Here is a 13,204-nt window from a genome sequence, read left to right as displayed (position 1 = left end):
AGCAACCAGTGCTGGCGTGGATATGGGGAAAAAGGGACACTCCTTCACTGTTGGTGGGAAAGTCGACTGCTCCAGCCTTCCTGGAAAACAATATGGACAGTCCTTCAAAAACTAGAAATTGAGCTTCCATATGACCCCGCAGTACCACTTCTGGGAATATATCCCAAGGATGCAAAAAAGCACAGTAGAAATGACATCTGTACCTAAATATTCATTGCAGCACTGTTCACAATAGCCAAAATATGGAAACAACCTGATTGCCCTAAAACAGATGACTGGTTAAAGAGACTTTGGTACATCTACACAATGGAATACTATGCAGCTTTTAGGAGAGATGAAGTCATGAAATTTGCTTATAAATGGATAAACTTGGAGAGTATCATGCTAAGTGAAATGAGTCAGAAAGAGAGGGACAGACATGGACTGCACTCATTTGTGGAATATAAAATAACATCACATGAGGCTGACACCCAAGGACAGTAGATACAAGGGCCAGAGGGATTGCCCCATAGCTAGAAGACTGCTTCATGAGCAGAGGGGAGAAGGCAGAGAGAATAGAGAAGGGATCACTAAGAAAATGATGGCTTGGAGGAATCAGTCGGGATGGAAGATGTGTGCCTAAAGTAGATAATGGATCAAACATAATGACCTCTCAGTGTCTGTGTTGCAAGCTATAATGCCCAAAAGTAGAGAGAGTATTGGGAATATTGTCTGCCATAGAGGCAGGGGGAGGGCAAGAAAGGGGGGGGGGGTATACCCGGGATATTGGTGGTAGGAAATGTGCACTGGTGGAGAGATGGGTGTTTGATCATTGTGAGATTGTAACCCAATCACAAAAGCTTGTAACTATTTCACGGTGATTCAATAAAATTTTTAAAAATTTTTTAAAAATAGTGCTTAACCGAAAAAAAGCGGTCATATGAACAATCTGATCTCAATTGATGTTTTGTAGCTACATATCCTAAACCAAGAACAACATACAGTAAGATTAGTTATTCTACACCTGAAGTATTTCTGTCATTTCTTTTGGCTTGAAGGCAGAGCCCAGAGGCTAGGGGTCACTCTAGCAGGGGGGCTTCCACCCACAGGGCGAGTGTGCATCAGCTCCACACTCGGATGTTCTATTCTAACAGAAACAAAAATGTGCAGACTACGGGATACAAATGTCTGCTTTCAAGTTGTCAAATCTGACAGTTTAGCTTTAAGGAAAAATTCGAGTAGATTTTAAATTCTTATAATTGTCTATGCATACTCTTAAGTGAAATTATTATGAATGCAGAAGATTGCAAATACAAACGATTAACTGATATTGCCAGTGATTAGAAATAAATATAAAGAAACATAGATTCTAAGTATTTCTAAAACAAGCCTTAAATAATATTTGGTACAGTATTCATAGAATCCAGAGGTTACCAGCTCTTAACTCAAAGATTGACTGGTGCTTCTCTCCACTGTGTATAAGTCCATACCTGCTACGATGATGTGGCTTTTTGGCAACGTAAAGGGAATGCTCTGTAAGTGCCCTGCTATCTTGTTTCTTTGGCTTTATGGGCTGCATTTCATCTTTCTAATGGCTCTTCCTGCGTACCAACACTACGTATATTTGCGCAAACAGATTCACATGTACATAGCTGCAGGGACATGTGTATGTACAGAAACACGGAGTTATGCATCCATACAAATGCACTTCATGAATCTATCATTTCAATCAAACTGAACCTCCCATTATAGGATCCTTCCATGTGGAAACATCTCCTGGAACACTGGCTGCTCCAGGATGTGCACTTCCACCTTATTCTCTCTGAGGGGTGCAGAGCCGTCCACCACAAACCTCTGCCATGGCCGCTCGAATGCTTTGCTAGTCTGGTGTGAGTGGGCAGGGAGGCAAGGCAAGAAAAGCCACATTCTAGGGGCAGTCGCCTACCACAGACAATATCTAAACTGTGCACACACCGAGAGCAGCGGAAGCGCAGGCCTGGAGCCAGCCCATGTGGACCCAGCTTCTCTCGTAGAGGACCCAGGACTCCCCTCCCTTGTGCAGCTGCCCTGCCTCGGAGCGAGTTCCTGAGTGAGCCAGCAGCTTGGTGTGGGGCGCTGGGGTGCAAGAGCCCTGGTCCCACTAGGACAGGCCCAGCCGGCATAGTGCAGACCTGGCCCTGGGCAAGGCTAACACGGTCAAATCAGTCTTCAACTCTTTCTCAAAGATTGACTGATGCTTCTCTCCACTGTGTGTAAGTCCATACCTGCTATCAACATTTTTGGCAATGTAAATGGAATGCTCTGTAAGTGCCCTGTGATCTTGTTTCCTTGGCTCTACAGGCTGCATTTCATCTTTCTAATAATTCAGAGTCTTTAGCTCCTCTAGTGAAAATCACTGTTAAAAATATTAAAACACTCATTAGTGAAAGAGCAGTAATTTTGTACACCAAAGCCATGAAAGTTGGCACAATTTTAATCATGTCACCTAAACTACAGTAAAAAAATATTTTTAATAACAATTTTTTTAAAGAAATGCTGAATCTTAGACTATGCTGGCGGTGCCAACAGAACACAATCCTTAATAAAGAGGAGTCAGGATTATTATGACCAAAAAAAGGTTCAATGTCACAAATATATCCATTTAAAAAAAATAAACTGTAAACTGAAGTTTTATCCCAAAGTCTTCATGATGATGACAGAAATAATATTCAATGAATGCTGAAGCGTGTATCACACTTAATTATAAAAATTATACTTCAAGGTGATACTGGTTCCCCCAAGCTGACATCAGACTAGGTTCGCGTGAAGATAAACAATTTCCCCATGGTTACGAATAATAAATAGTAAGGCTGATATTTTCTATTTAACTTGATGATTACAGTCTGGTTATTCAAAGTAAAGCTAGGAAAACAGAGGACATGTTTTCATTTGGACGAAGGCATCGAGGTCGTTCTCACAAGTCTGTAGAAGTGAGAATACTAAAGGAAAGAGTCTCGTTGCATCCTCGAGTTTTACATTTCCTGGATGCTTTCAGAACCAAGAAGGCAGAGGAACAACACACTTGGTAAGCCAGAGCCCATGTTCATTCCATAGGCCACATGATAGCAAACAGAAGCTCAAGAGCTGCAGATTTAAAGATGAAAATAAAAACAATAGGAGTGGATGCTAAGAAATGGTGAGCGGGAAGTTCGGTGTTAACCAAAGAATTTCAGGGAATAGGAAATAATGAGTAATGCCAAAAAACGTAGCAGCCTGGGGACTGGGGTCTCCAACAACTTCTTGGGCCTGATGACTAATCCCATGGACTCCTTGGGGGACTAGTCTGACGGGCTCCCAGGCTCGGCATCCGAGCCCAGAGATCAGGAAGTGTCGCCTCGGGGAGCCTCAGGCTGGAGGAGCAGACGAGGAAAGTGAGAGGACCATGGTCTCTGAGAGAGTCATGGAGGACAGTTACAGAGCTGGACATGAGGGACAACAGGCCGCGGTAGGCACAGGGCAAGAAATGAAAAGACAGCAACAGACTGCTGATGTGCAACGAGGCTGAAAGAAGTTTATAGATAACGCAAGAGCAGCCATGGACTGAGACCCTCTTCCCAAGTACCTGGAACAGGCAGCCCCCACAGCCCCACGGAGCTCAGGGAGACAGAGGACTAGAATTCTTACTGTCACACGAGCAAATGGAGACTCCAAGAGGCCATATGAGGGAAGCTAGGACAGACAGGCTAAGGTTCAGAGCCCAGGACCCGCCTCGCTTCTCACGGGTTCTGTCCTCTGAGCGGAGGTGCCATCAAGAAAGGGGGTCACAATCCCCAGGTCCCCAGACAAGCCTACAGAGCAGGCCGAGAGGCCAGAAGACTAAGTCAGGGCTGGCAACCCGGAACTAAAACTTCCAACGGCCCTGCTAAGGGCCAAGTCCTTCCTGCCCACAGAGCAGGGCCCCGAGCCACAGCGCGTGAGTGTCCGAGTGGACAAGGTCTGGAAGGGACACAGGGAGACTGTGTTCAGTAGCCTGCTGGGTGGGGAAGACGAGAACACAAGCATCAGAGAGGGACGCCCGAAGGCAAGGCGGCTTCGGGTGGATTCTGCAAGCCACATCAACGGAGAGTCCACCGAGGCTCAAGGGCATTCGGGGGACGGGGCGAGCAAGATCCATCAAGCCCGGAACGCTCAGCCCTTACTCAGACTGCACACCTGCTCGCTCCCCTGTGCCCTCAAGGAGCCGCACAGGGAGAGATAATTCCTTCCTGGGTCGCAGCCAAGGTGGGAGAAGGGACAGGGAGACGCAGAAAGGCAGGATGCTGGGAGGCATCCAAGCGGCAGCTCCAGCCCAGCTCGGAGGCACGGCAGGAGCAAGTCTGGGATGAGCTGGCAGGAGGCCGAAGGCCCAGTCTCACACAGCCACTCAACACCTGAAGGCTCAATGTCACGGGCCCTCCCAGCCCGGGGAAGGATATGTCTGACCTCCCCGCCATGACATACAAAACACAAGCACACCACTTTACCCGGGGGCGCCCCAGAAAAAGGGGCCTGCAGCTCTGGAACCAAACGCACCAGAAATTGGCCTGTGACATCTTTGCTGGCAACTCTCTAAGTTACACTGATGCTAAATACTAACTTTCTCTCTATCCTCTAAGAAACACCAGAACAAAGGCACTTAGTGGCTTTTTGAAACCGCACGGAACAAACAGAACCAGAGCCCAAAATCAACTTCACACAATTCAAGCCAAATTTTAAGGGTTCCATTGCTCTGCAATCCGTTCCATCATCTCCCCCTCTCTCAGAGCTTATAAGAGAGTCCGACAGCTACCCTCCAGATGTCACGTCAACTGAAATACAGAAGCATACCTCAGGGTTCTATGGATCACTCTTCCTCGGAGGAAAGTGGAAAAACACTAAATGAAGTACAAGAAATGCTCCGCTCCTCGTTCTGCTTCAAAGTATCTTCCTAGGCTGGGGGAGGCCAAGTGGCCAGAGCACCAGCTTTGCACCTGGGAGCCCACAGTGCCATCCCGCACACCACGCACTCAACCCTCCCACCCGCGACCACCACCACGACCACCACCACTGGACCCACCCGCATCAGAGTGGGGCTGTCCCTAAGCGTCACCGGGTTCTGAGCAAAACCAGACGCAGATGCTACAGTCTTACATCTTTTCACTGTCGGGGTCAGTGAAATAGCTCGGAGGCGGGGCGCACCAGGCATGGACCAGGCCCTATATGCTATCCCCAGCCCTGAGCTCTGCTGGAAGCGGCTTTGGGCCTATCAGTGCCGCTGGACAATACCCCAAAAAAATTTTAATAAAGTGAAAAAACATTTTAATTTAACTTTCAAAGAAGTAAAACATATACTCAATTTGGTGAAATTGTATGAATTAGGTCTATGGGCCTGGAGTGTGGCTTGGTGGTACAGCAGGTACCATGTGTGTGTGAGATCCTGAGTCCAATTCCCAACACTATGATTTCCAACACACCACTGTAAAACAAAACTTTTTAATGAGATCTTGCTTTGTGTTACAATGTATGGATGGGACTGGAATATGTCACACAAATTTAAGTAGGTATTACACAAAGACAAATAGCAGATCATCTCAGTCATAGACACTCTATAGAGAAACAGAATAGGAATAGACAATGACCAATAGAAACAAAATTTTACTCTGACAACAGAACTGAGACCACCTGAGGGAGGGGAGGGAGAGCAAAGGGTCCTGTGGTCTATGGCTGAGGGTTACTGACTTTTTTACTGAATCACTGTGAGATACAGTTACAAATTTTTCATGTTTGAGTTTCAGTCATACAATGATTGAACACCCATCCCTCCACCAGTGCACATTCTCCACCACCAATGTCCTCAATACCCTCACCCCATCCCAACCCTCCCCTTGCCTGTGGCAGACAATTTCCCCCATACTCTTTCTCTGCTTTTGGGCATTATGGTTTGCAATACAGATACTGTGAGGCTATCACATTTGATCCTTTGTCTACTTTCAGCACACATCTCCCATCCCAAACGATCCCTCCAATCATCTTTGACTTAGTGATCCCTTCTCTATCCCAGCTGTCTTCTCCTTTAGCTAATGAGACAGACTTCCAACTATGGGGCAATATTCCTGGATCTTTGTCTACTATCCTTGGGTGGTTACTGACATTTTGACATTTTGGTGGTAGGTATGGCATAATTTTGTGCCCCTAAAATACAAAAGTATTTATACCCTGGAAACTTTTTCTCAATAAATAAATAATAAAGAAGCAAAAATACAAAGCATTTCTATTTCACTAAATGAATGCAAAAATTTTGAGACAATGTTAGGAAGGGATAGACAATACTGAATTCTATTTCCCAATATCTTAATGTAAAATAGCACCAAAATAAATAAGGCTAAATGAAATGCATTATCAGCAGAAAACAATGTTCCCAAAATTAAAAGACAAAACCAAACTCTGGAAGGATCTTTTATTAAACAACTCTAAAATCTTTTTCTCTGGAAACAGAGATGAAACTAAGATAAAAATACAGAAATCCAAAACTATGCTGCTGCTAGTGCGGCCTCCTGACCTCATATCTCTTCATTCTCAGCAATGGAAAACAAATTACCAAATGCTTTCTTTTCAGCATATCGACTTTAGGGGGGGGAGAAACTCCAAATCAATAATAGTGAGTTTTTTTTGTTGAAATATTGAATGTACTCAAAGTAAAGTGAAAGTAGAGTGAAATTTATCAGTTACACATGCGGGGTGGGGGGCTGGGGAGATGGGGGGAAGGGGGAGGTATATCATTATTCTTGGTGGTGGAATATGTGCACTGGTGAAGGGATGGGTGTTTGAGCATTGTATAACTGAGACTTAAACGTGAAAGATTTGTAACTTTCCACATGGTGAATCAATAAAAGAATTTAAATAAATAAATAAATAAATGTAAAAAAATTCTCTCAAAAAAAAGAAAACATAAAAAATTCTCTCATTTAAACATGTCATAGAAAGAAAATTTTCCTAATGACAATCATGTAAACAAACTATCTTTCAAAAACAAAGTTCTTCTCAAAGAAAATAACTATATATGTATTCTTCATAATTTAAATTACTTTTACTCATCCAGTAAGAGTCTAATACTAAAACTCAAAAAAGAAAAAATTAGCAGTTCTTTACGATTTGCCAGCGGTCACTTTCACCACATTTTCTAGGATCAATTTTTGGCAGTTTTAAAACACATTACAAGAAACTTAAAATAAATCTGAAGCATATAACATAAAAGGGGAAAAAAGTCCCCTGTGGTTCACTTGAAGCAAAGCCCAAATATAGGAAAGTCCCTTCTATTTTCCATTCTGTGTCAAACCACACATTTACATCTTTACTTGAAAGTAGAGGAATACAACATGGACTTAGAAATCTTTGCTTTGTTCCCTGCTTTCAACCTCAAAGTCAGAATATTATATTTTCCCTTTCACCTATGCCTTTTCAGCCCACTCTTGTCAAACCCAAAATCCATCCTTTGCTTTTAATGCTGCTCAAAATAGACAGATGTAGGCCTCCAGTTCTTACAGTTCTATCCGAAGCATTGGTGCATCCCTGCTGCTGGTTATTTTACTGAGTTAATGGTCAAATAAAGTTATTGGATACTTTCAATTAAACCCCCTTGTGGATAACGATCCACAGGAGTTTAGACCATGTACTCACAGAGCTGCAGCTTTAAAACTCAAAGAACCAACAAGCTGGGAATTGGGGGAGAGGAAGGGTACAGGGGCTAAGACACTTGCCTTTCAAGCAGCTGGCGGTACCGCAATGCCTGTGACAGCACAGTCCCTGGAGCACCAAGTCGGGAGTAGTACCCAAGTACCACGTGACATGTCTGCACACACACCCCTCAAAAAAGAACCCCAAAACCAAGTGAAAACTCCTATCACCCAGAAAGTACTAGAAATCCTTCCAGGGCTTATACTGCTGTCACCAAATCTCTCACAGATGAAAAGGTCATTCATAAAAATATGATATTCTCCTTGGCAAAAAATGTTCGATGACTGAATCGCTTTTAATAAGGATTTCCAATGACTGCTTTAGACTCGGGCTTGGTCAGTGTCTAACAACCGACACTGATCCATCAGAAGCCCAAGTGAGTGCTCTGCAAGAGCGCTTGGTTCTGAAGAGCTTCCAATGTGGCTGACAAGATGCATTTCAGACAGAGCAACCAATGCTTGACAGTTGGCCGTGAGGGGCAGCACAAGGTGGCGGCAGGAGCTGGGATAGTGGCAAATGTCACAGCTGGACAGCAAAGGAAGGCAAGGCATTGCCCATCACAGACAAAGCTGCCACGGGCTCCCTCTGCCAGAGGTGAGGAGACCTGGGAGAGAAGCACAGCACAGGCCCGGGGAAGGGGCTACTCAGAGCCCACCACCTCCAAGGGCATCTCTTGCTGTGCTCTGATGGCAACAGTGACCCTGGAACCTTAAAGAGGAACGTCACCAAAGCCAACACTCCTACAGCCAGTCCTGGCACTCGTCCACCTGTACGGGACGATGATGGGAAAGGCTCTTACACCAACAGTCCCCACGACATTCCACCACTGACCAAACAGACATGTCAGCATCATCATAAGCACTGGACCAAGATCTGGCAAATATCTGCATCATCAGTGGGCGCCTAGCCACTGGTCTGTCAGACATGATGTGTAAGCGTGATCATCAACAGGCATCGGACCATTGACCTGAGAGTGACGTGTTAATGTTATCAATGGCAGATCCACTGCATTTTCCAGTAATGTTTCCTTAAAAACGCACCTTAAAAAGCTTTTAAAGAACTTAAGAAACATCCTTCAGAGTGAACCACTCTCCAGAAGAAAACCACAGGTGCTCAGTGCCGGGGATGGAACATGGTGGCGCTATCTTTGAGTTGGCTACTTATCAACTTCAAATTCCAGCTGATTCTATCTTTCCCAATATTCAAATATTCATAAGTAATTTCCACAGAACCACCATTTCAGATTGCTATACTTAAAAACAGAGCAAGAGGGCGCTCTCCACACGCTAGGGCGAGCCTCACCCATGAGTGAATCCCCAGAAAACCCAGGACGCAGGACTTTGTGACCGAGAACTCTGTTCAGGACCGGGAACAGAGATCCTCTGCCCGTATCCCCCTGTCTCTGGCAACTCAGCAGTCACACCCAGTACGCCACCTCTGGCTGGCGCCAAGCAATATTGTCACCAGCCACCATCCAGATCACACATCCTTCGCTCCCAGAAGGGAGCATAACATGACGCTCATCATAACCATGCCACCAGACCTCACACCAGGCTGTTATACTCGGGACATCCCTCCCCGCCCCAAGGGACACAGCCCTAGTAGCCAAAAATCTCCAGAACTAAATGGCCACCATGCTCACAGCTGCTCTCCACAAGCTCAGGCCAAGCCTCACCCATAAGTGAACCTGTTCCTGGACCTCGAGGCCACATTTGTGGTAGCACGACACTTCATACCACACACCCTGCCCACACTCCAAGACGACCCACCACATTTGATGGGGTTCAAAGTAGGAGGCAACCAATTTTAGAGGGAAATATTTTTTTATACATATATAAAAGGCTCGATCTTTATCAACGTATTAGTGATCTCTTATGGAAGGGCTTAATGGCTCCTCAGTGAAATGCAACAATCTCCACACTCTTTCCTCTACGGATAGTTTTCTGTAGTATTTTCAGTGGTTTTTCATAACAAATAATATATTATTTTGGTTCTGCTTTGGGGCAGGGGTTGGGGCCCGGGATGGAAACATCTGAAATATGGTGGTGTAATGGTGGTGGAACTGGTGTTTGAATATTAAATGTAATAAAATACTGTGAAATAGCACTGTAGCATTGTCCTCCCATTGTTCATTGATTTGCTCGAACAGGCACCAGTAATGTCTCCATTGTGAGATTTATTGTTACTGTTTTTAGCATATCAAATACACCACAGGTAGCTTGCCAGGCTTTGTGAAATACTTTATAAAAATAAATAAAAAATAATAAATAAAGCAAGGACCCCTCTGTTTCTTGCAGCACTATTCACAATAGTCAAAATCTAGAAATAACCCCAGTGTCCAAGAACAGATGACTGGACTTAGAAACTATGGTATATATACATAATTATATATACAGAATATTACTATTGGCCATAATAAAAGATAAAAGTCATGAAATTTGCTGCTACATGGAGGGACCTGAAGAATTTCACAGTGAGTGAAGTTAGAGGGAGAGAGACCAAGACAGAATAATCTCTCGTATGCGGGACATAAGGAAACATAATGGTGGAATAAAGAATATCCAAAGAACACGAGGACTGGTATTCCAAGTAGGAAACATGCGGCTCGAGGGGGGTTAGGGTCAGAACTGGGTGGAGGCAACACCTACGGTGGAAGGAAGCATTCAACTGGGAGCAGCTGGACAGAGGAGGTGATGCTGAAAGGTGGTAAAGTGTTATGCATGAAACCCTATCAACAAGAGTACTGTGAACCACAGTGCAAAAACTTTATACATGTATTTACGTATGAGCCTCTCATAGAAGCAAACTGGTGGGTGGGATGCAAGTGGGTTAGGGGTAGCACTGGTGGAGGGAAGAAGACACAGTGAAGGGATTGGTCTGACACTGGATGCCGAAAACCCGATCATAATAACTTTGCAATTTCAGTGACTGTCACTGTCACTGTCATCCCGTTGCTCATCGATTTGTTCGAGCGGGCACCAGTAACGTCTCTCACTGAGAGACTTATTGTTACTGTTTCTGGCATATCCAATACGCACGGGTAGCTTGCCAGGCTCTGCCGCGCAGGCTGGATACTCTCGGTGGCTTGTTGGGCTCTCCAAGAGAGGGGGAGGAATCGAGAAAGGCAAACACCAGGTGACTGATTGTATAGCAGGTAGAGCACTTGCCTTGCATGTGGCCATGACCCAGGTGTGACCCTAGGCACTTCATAAGGTCCTCCAAGACCTACCAGGAGCGAACCCTGAGCACAGAGGCAGGAGTGATCCCTGGATGTGGCCCCAAAACAAAACAAAACAAAACCACGAGAAAGAGCTAGAGCTAAAGGACACAGATATCACTTACACTGAAGGTTGGGGTGAACAGGGCGGCCCAGGTAAACGGTGTCCTTTTCCTAACAACTCTGCGGGCTGGGCAGGGGTGTCTGGCAAAGACTCGGGAAGGCTTAGCAGCCACACTGCAGCTAAGTGTAGGCGCTGACGCCTCGAGGCTGGGGAAAGCAGCTGAGCACTGTCCACTGGACACACAGAACGTTTCTTTCATGTTGCCTCCCCCAAACCCCCCAAACTAGTCAGAGCCGGGAAGAGGATAACCCTTCATCAAAAGTCTTCAAGGCCAAGGAGACTGAGCTCAAAGAGCTGAGCACTCACACTGTCCACATGAGGCCAGGGTCGGGCCCGCATGACAGGACCCCAGTACACCACGAGTCCACACAGAGCCAGAAGTGACCTCTGCGAGCACTTCCAGATCTGGGCCCCAAACAAACAAAAAAATCTCTGCTTAGCAGAGCAGAGCTCCAAGAAGCAGCCCGCTGGGCATCTGCTGGTCACCCGGTGCCTGAGTCCCTGCTCTGGCCCTACCAACCGCTTCCTGGGGCCATGCAGGCAAGATGGTCAGTTCAGGATATGAACCCACCTTCTTCCAACCTGCTGGATAGCTACTAATAAAATTCTTCCTCTACTTGTGACACGCAAACAAGAGGTGGGGGGGCATGACAGGATTGCGATTCCACAATCCCAGTGGCAAAAAGTAGGAACAAAGACATATGAAGATATGATATACAGCAACATGCTTAGTGAAGAAAAAAACACAACACTTGTCCAGATTTTTTTTCTTTTTCATTACCTAAATCAATCTTAACTCTCTCAAAAATGAAAAATAAGAAAATGTTAAAGCTTTGTTCAAGGATAGGATTCTGAGTATTTTCAATGCCTAATATAAAGTTGCAAAGAGCATAAACAGTGCTAAATGTATTCACTGTGAACAGGCTTCCAAATTTGGGGGAATTTACATGCAAATATAGAAAAATTACAGAAAACGTATATTTATGTGGAGAAAATCAGTTCTGCTACTTTGCCACTATGCAATAAACATAGAATACAGAAGCCAGAGAAGTACTTCAATCAACTTAAGTTCCCTAAGTCTTTCTTTCATTTATGCTCCTTCAGATGTGCCAATAATGTACTGCCAATATGCTCAAATAAAAAATGAGAAAACACAAGAAAATCACATAGCACTATGCCAAGTACTGCCTCGCTGGTTTCACAAATATTTGCTGAGCCCCAGAAATGGGAAACAGTAAGTATTTCAACGTGATCCCACTTGCAGGGTAGACAGAGAGACAGGAAAATATACAGGCAGGCACTAGACTTCAGCCCGGGAGTGGGGAGTCAAGGTATTTTCAGTTATTGTGTCCATTTTGGTTTTGATGGTTGCTCCTTTTCTTCATGCTCTGTGCCAGGTAATCCTTTTAAGAGGAAATTTTTATTTTATTTTATTTTAGTCTCCCTGAATTATAAAGTCATTCACGATTGGGTTCCGGGCATACAATATTCCAACATCACCCCCTTCACCAGTGTCCACATCCCTCCATGAGTGTCCTCGATTTCCCTCCGACCCCAGCCTGCCTCTAGAGAGGCACTTTTAAGAAGGAATTTTAGGTGCTGTGGTTCGCAGCACTGTTACTGAGAAGGCTTCGTGCATAACACTTCACCGCTGTGCAGCAGCCCGTCCGCCTCCCAGGTGACCACAGTTGTGGGAGGGCAGCGCCCTGGGGGAGGAGGAAGCTGCTGCCCTCCCAGAGAGCAGAGTGCAGAGTCTGTCCTGTGAAAACTCCGAAGCAGAAACTGACCCTACCAGGACAGGGCCTCATCGGACAGGATCCAGCGCGTTATGTGTGGGCTCTGGCATGAGGAGAATCTGCAGAATCACAGTGCAAAAATGCCCAAGGCTTACTTCCTTCTTCCTGCCCCAGGAGCGTTTCTCTACCGACTTACCTCTCTGCACGGATCACGCCGCTGTAGTAAGGGGGGTCCCAGGGCATTAGTTCCTACAAGGGAGTAAGTTATAGTTACCAAAGCTACCAGCTATTTTATAATTTCACCCATCACTTAGCCAGCTTGTAAAATGTTAAGCCTATTACTATATCAGAAGTTTTGTAGGAAGTCATGACCTGGCAGAACATAGCTGTCTCTTCATTTTCAATGGTACTTTCCTG

General features: G+C 45.2%; 1 protein-coding gene across 1 annotated transcript in view; it reads right to left on the bottom strand.

The window, feature by feature from the left end:
• MIPEP (mitochondrial intermediate peptidase) overlaps nt 1–13,204 on the bottom strand; it is a 188,627-nt gene that overhangs the window by 130,833 nt on the left and 44,590 nt on the right. Inside the window, exon 10 of the mRNA XM_055136792.1 lies at nt 12,984–13,036. Within this exon, the coding sequence (XP_054992767.1) occupies nt 12,984–13,036 (53 nt within the window). The remainder of the gene's footprint in view (nt 1–12,983; nt 13,037–13,204) is intronic.

Source organism: Sorex araneus, chromosome 1 (genome assembly GCF_027595985.1).
Source record: "Sorex araneus isolate mSorAra2 chromosome 1, mSorAra2.pri, whole genome shotgun sequence".
Lineage (NCBI taxonomy): Eukaryota > Metazoa > Chordata > Mammalia > Eulipotyphla > Soricidae > Sorex > Sorex araneus.
This window is presented reverse-complemented; position numbering and strand designations above follow the sequence as displayed.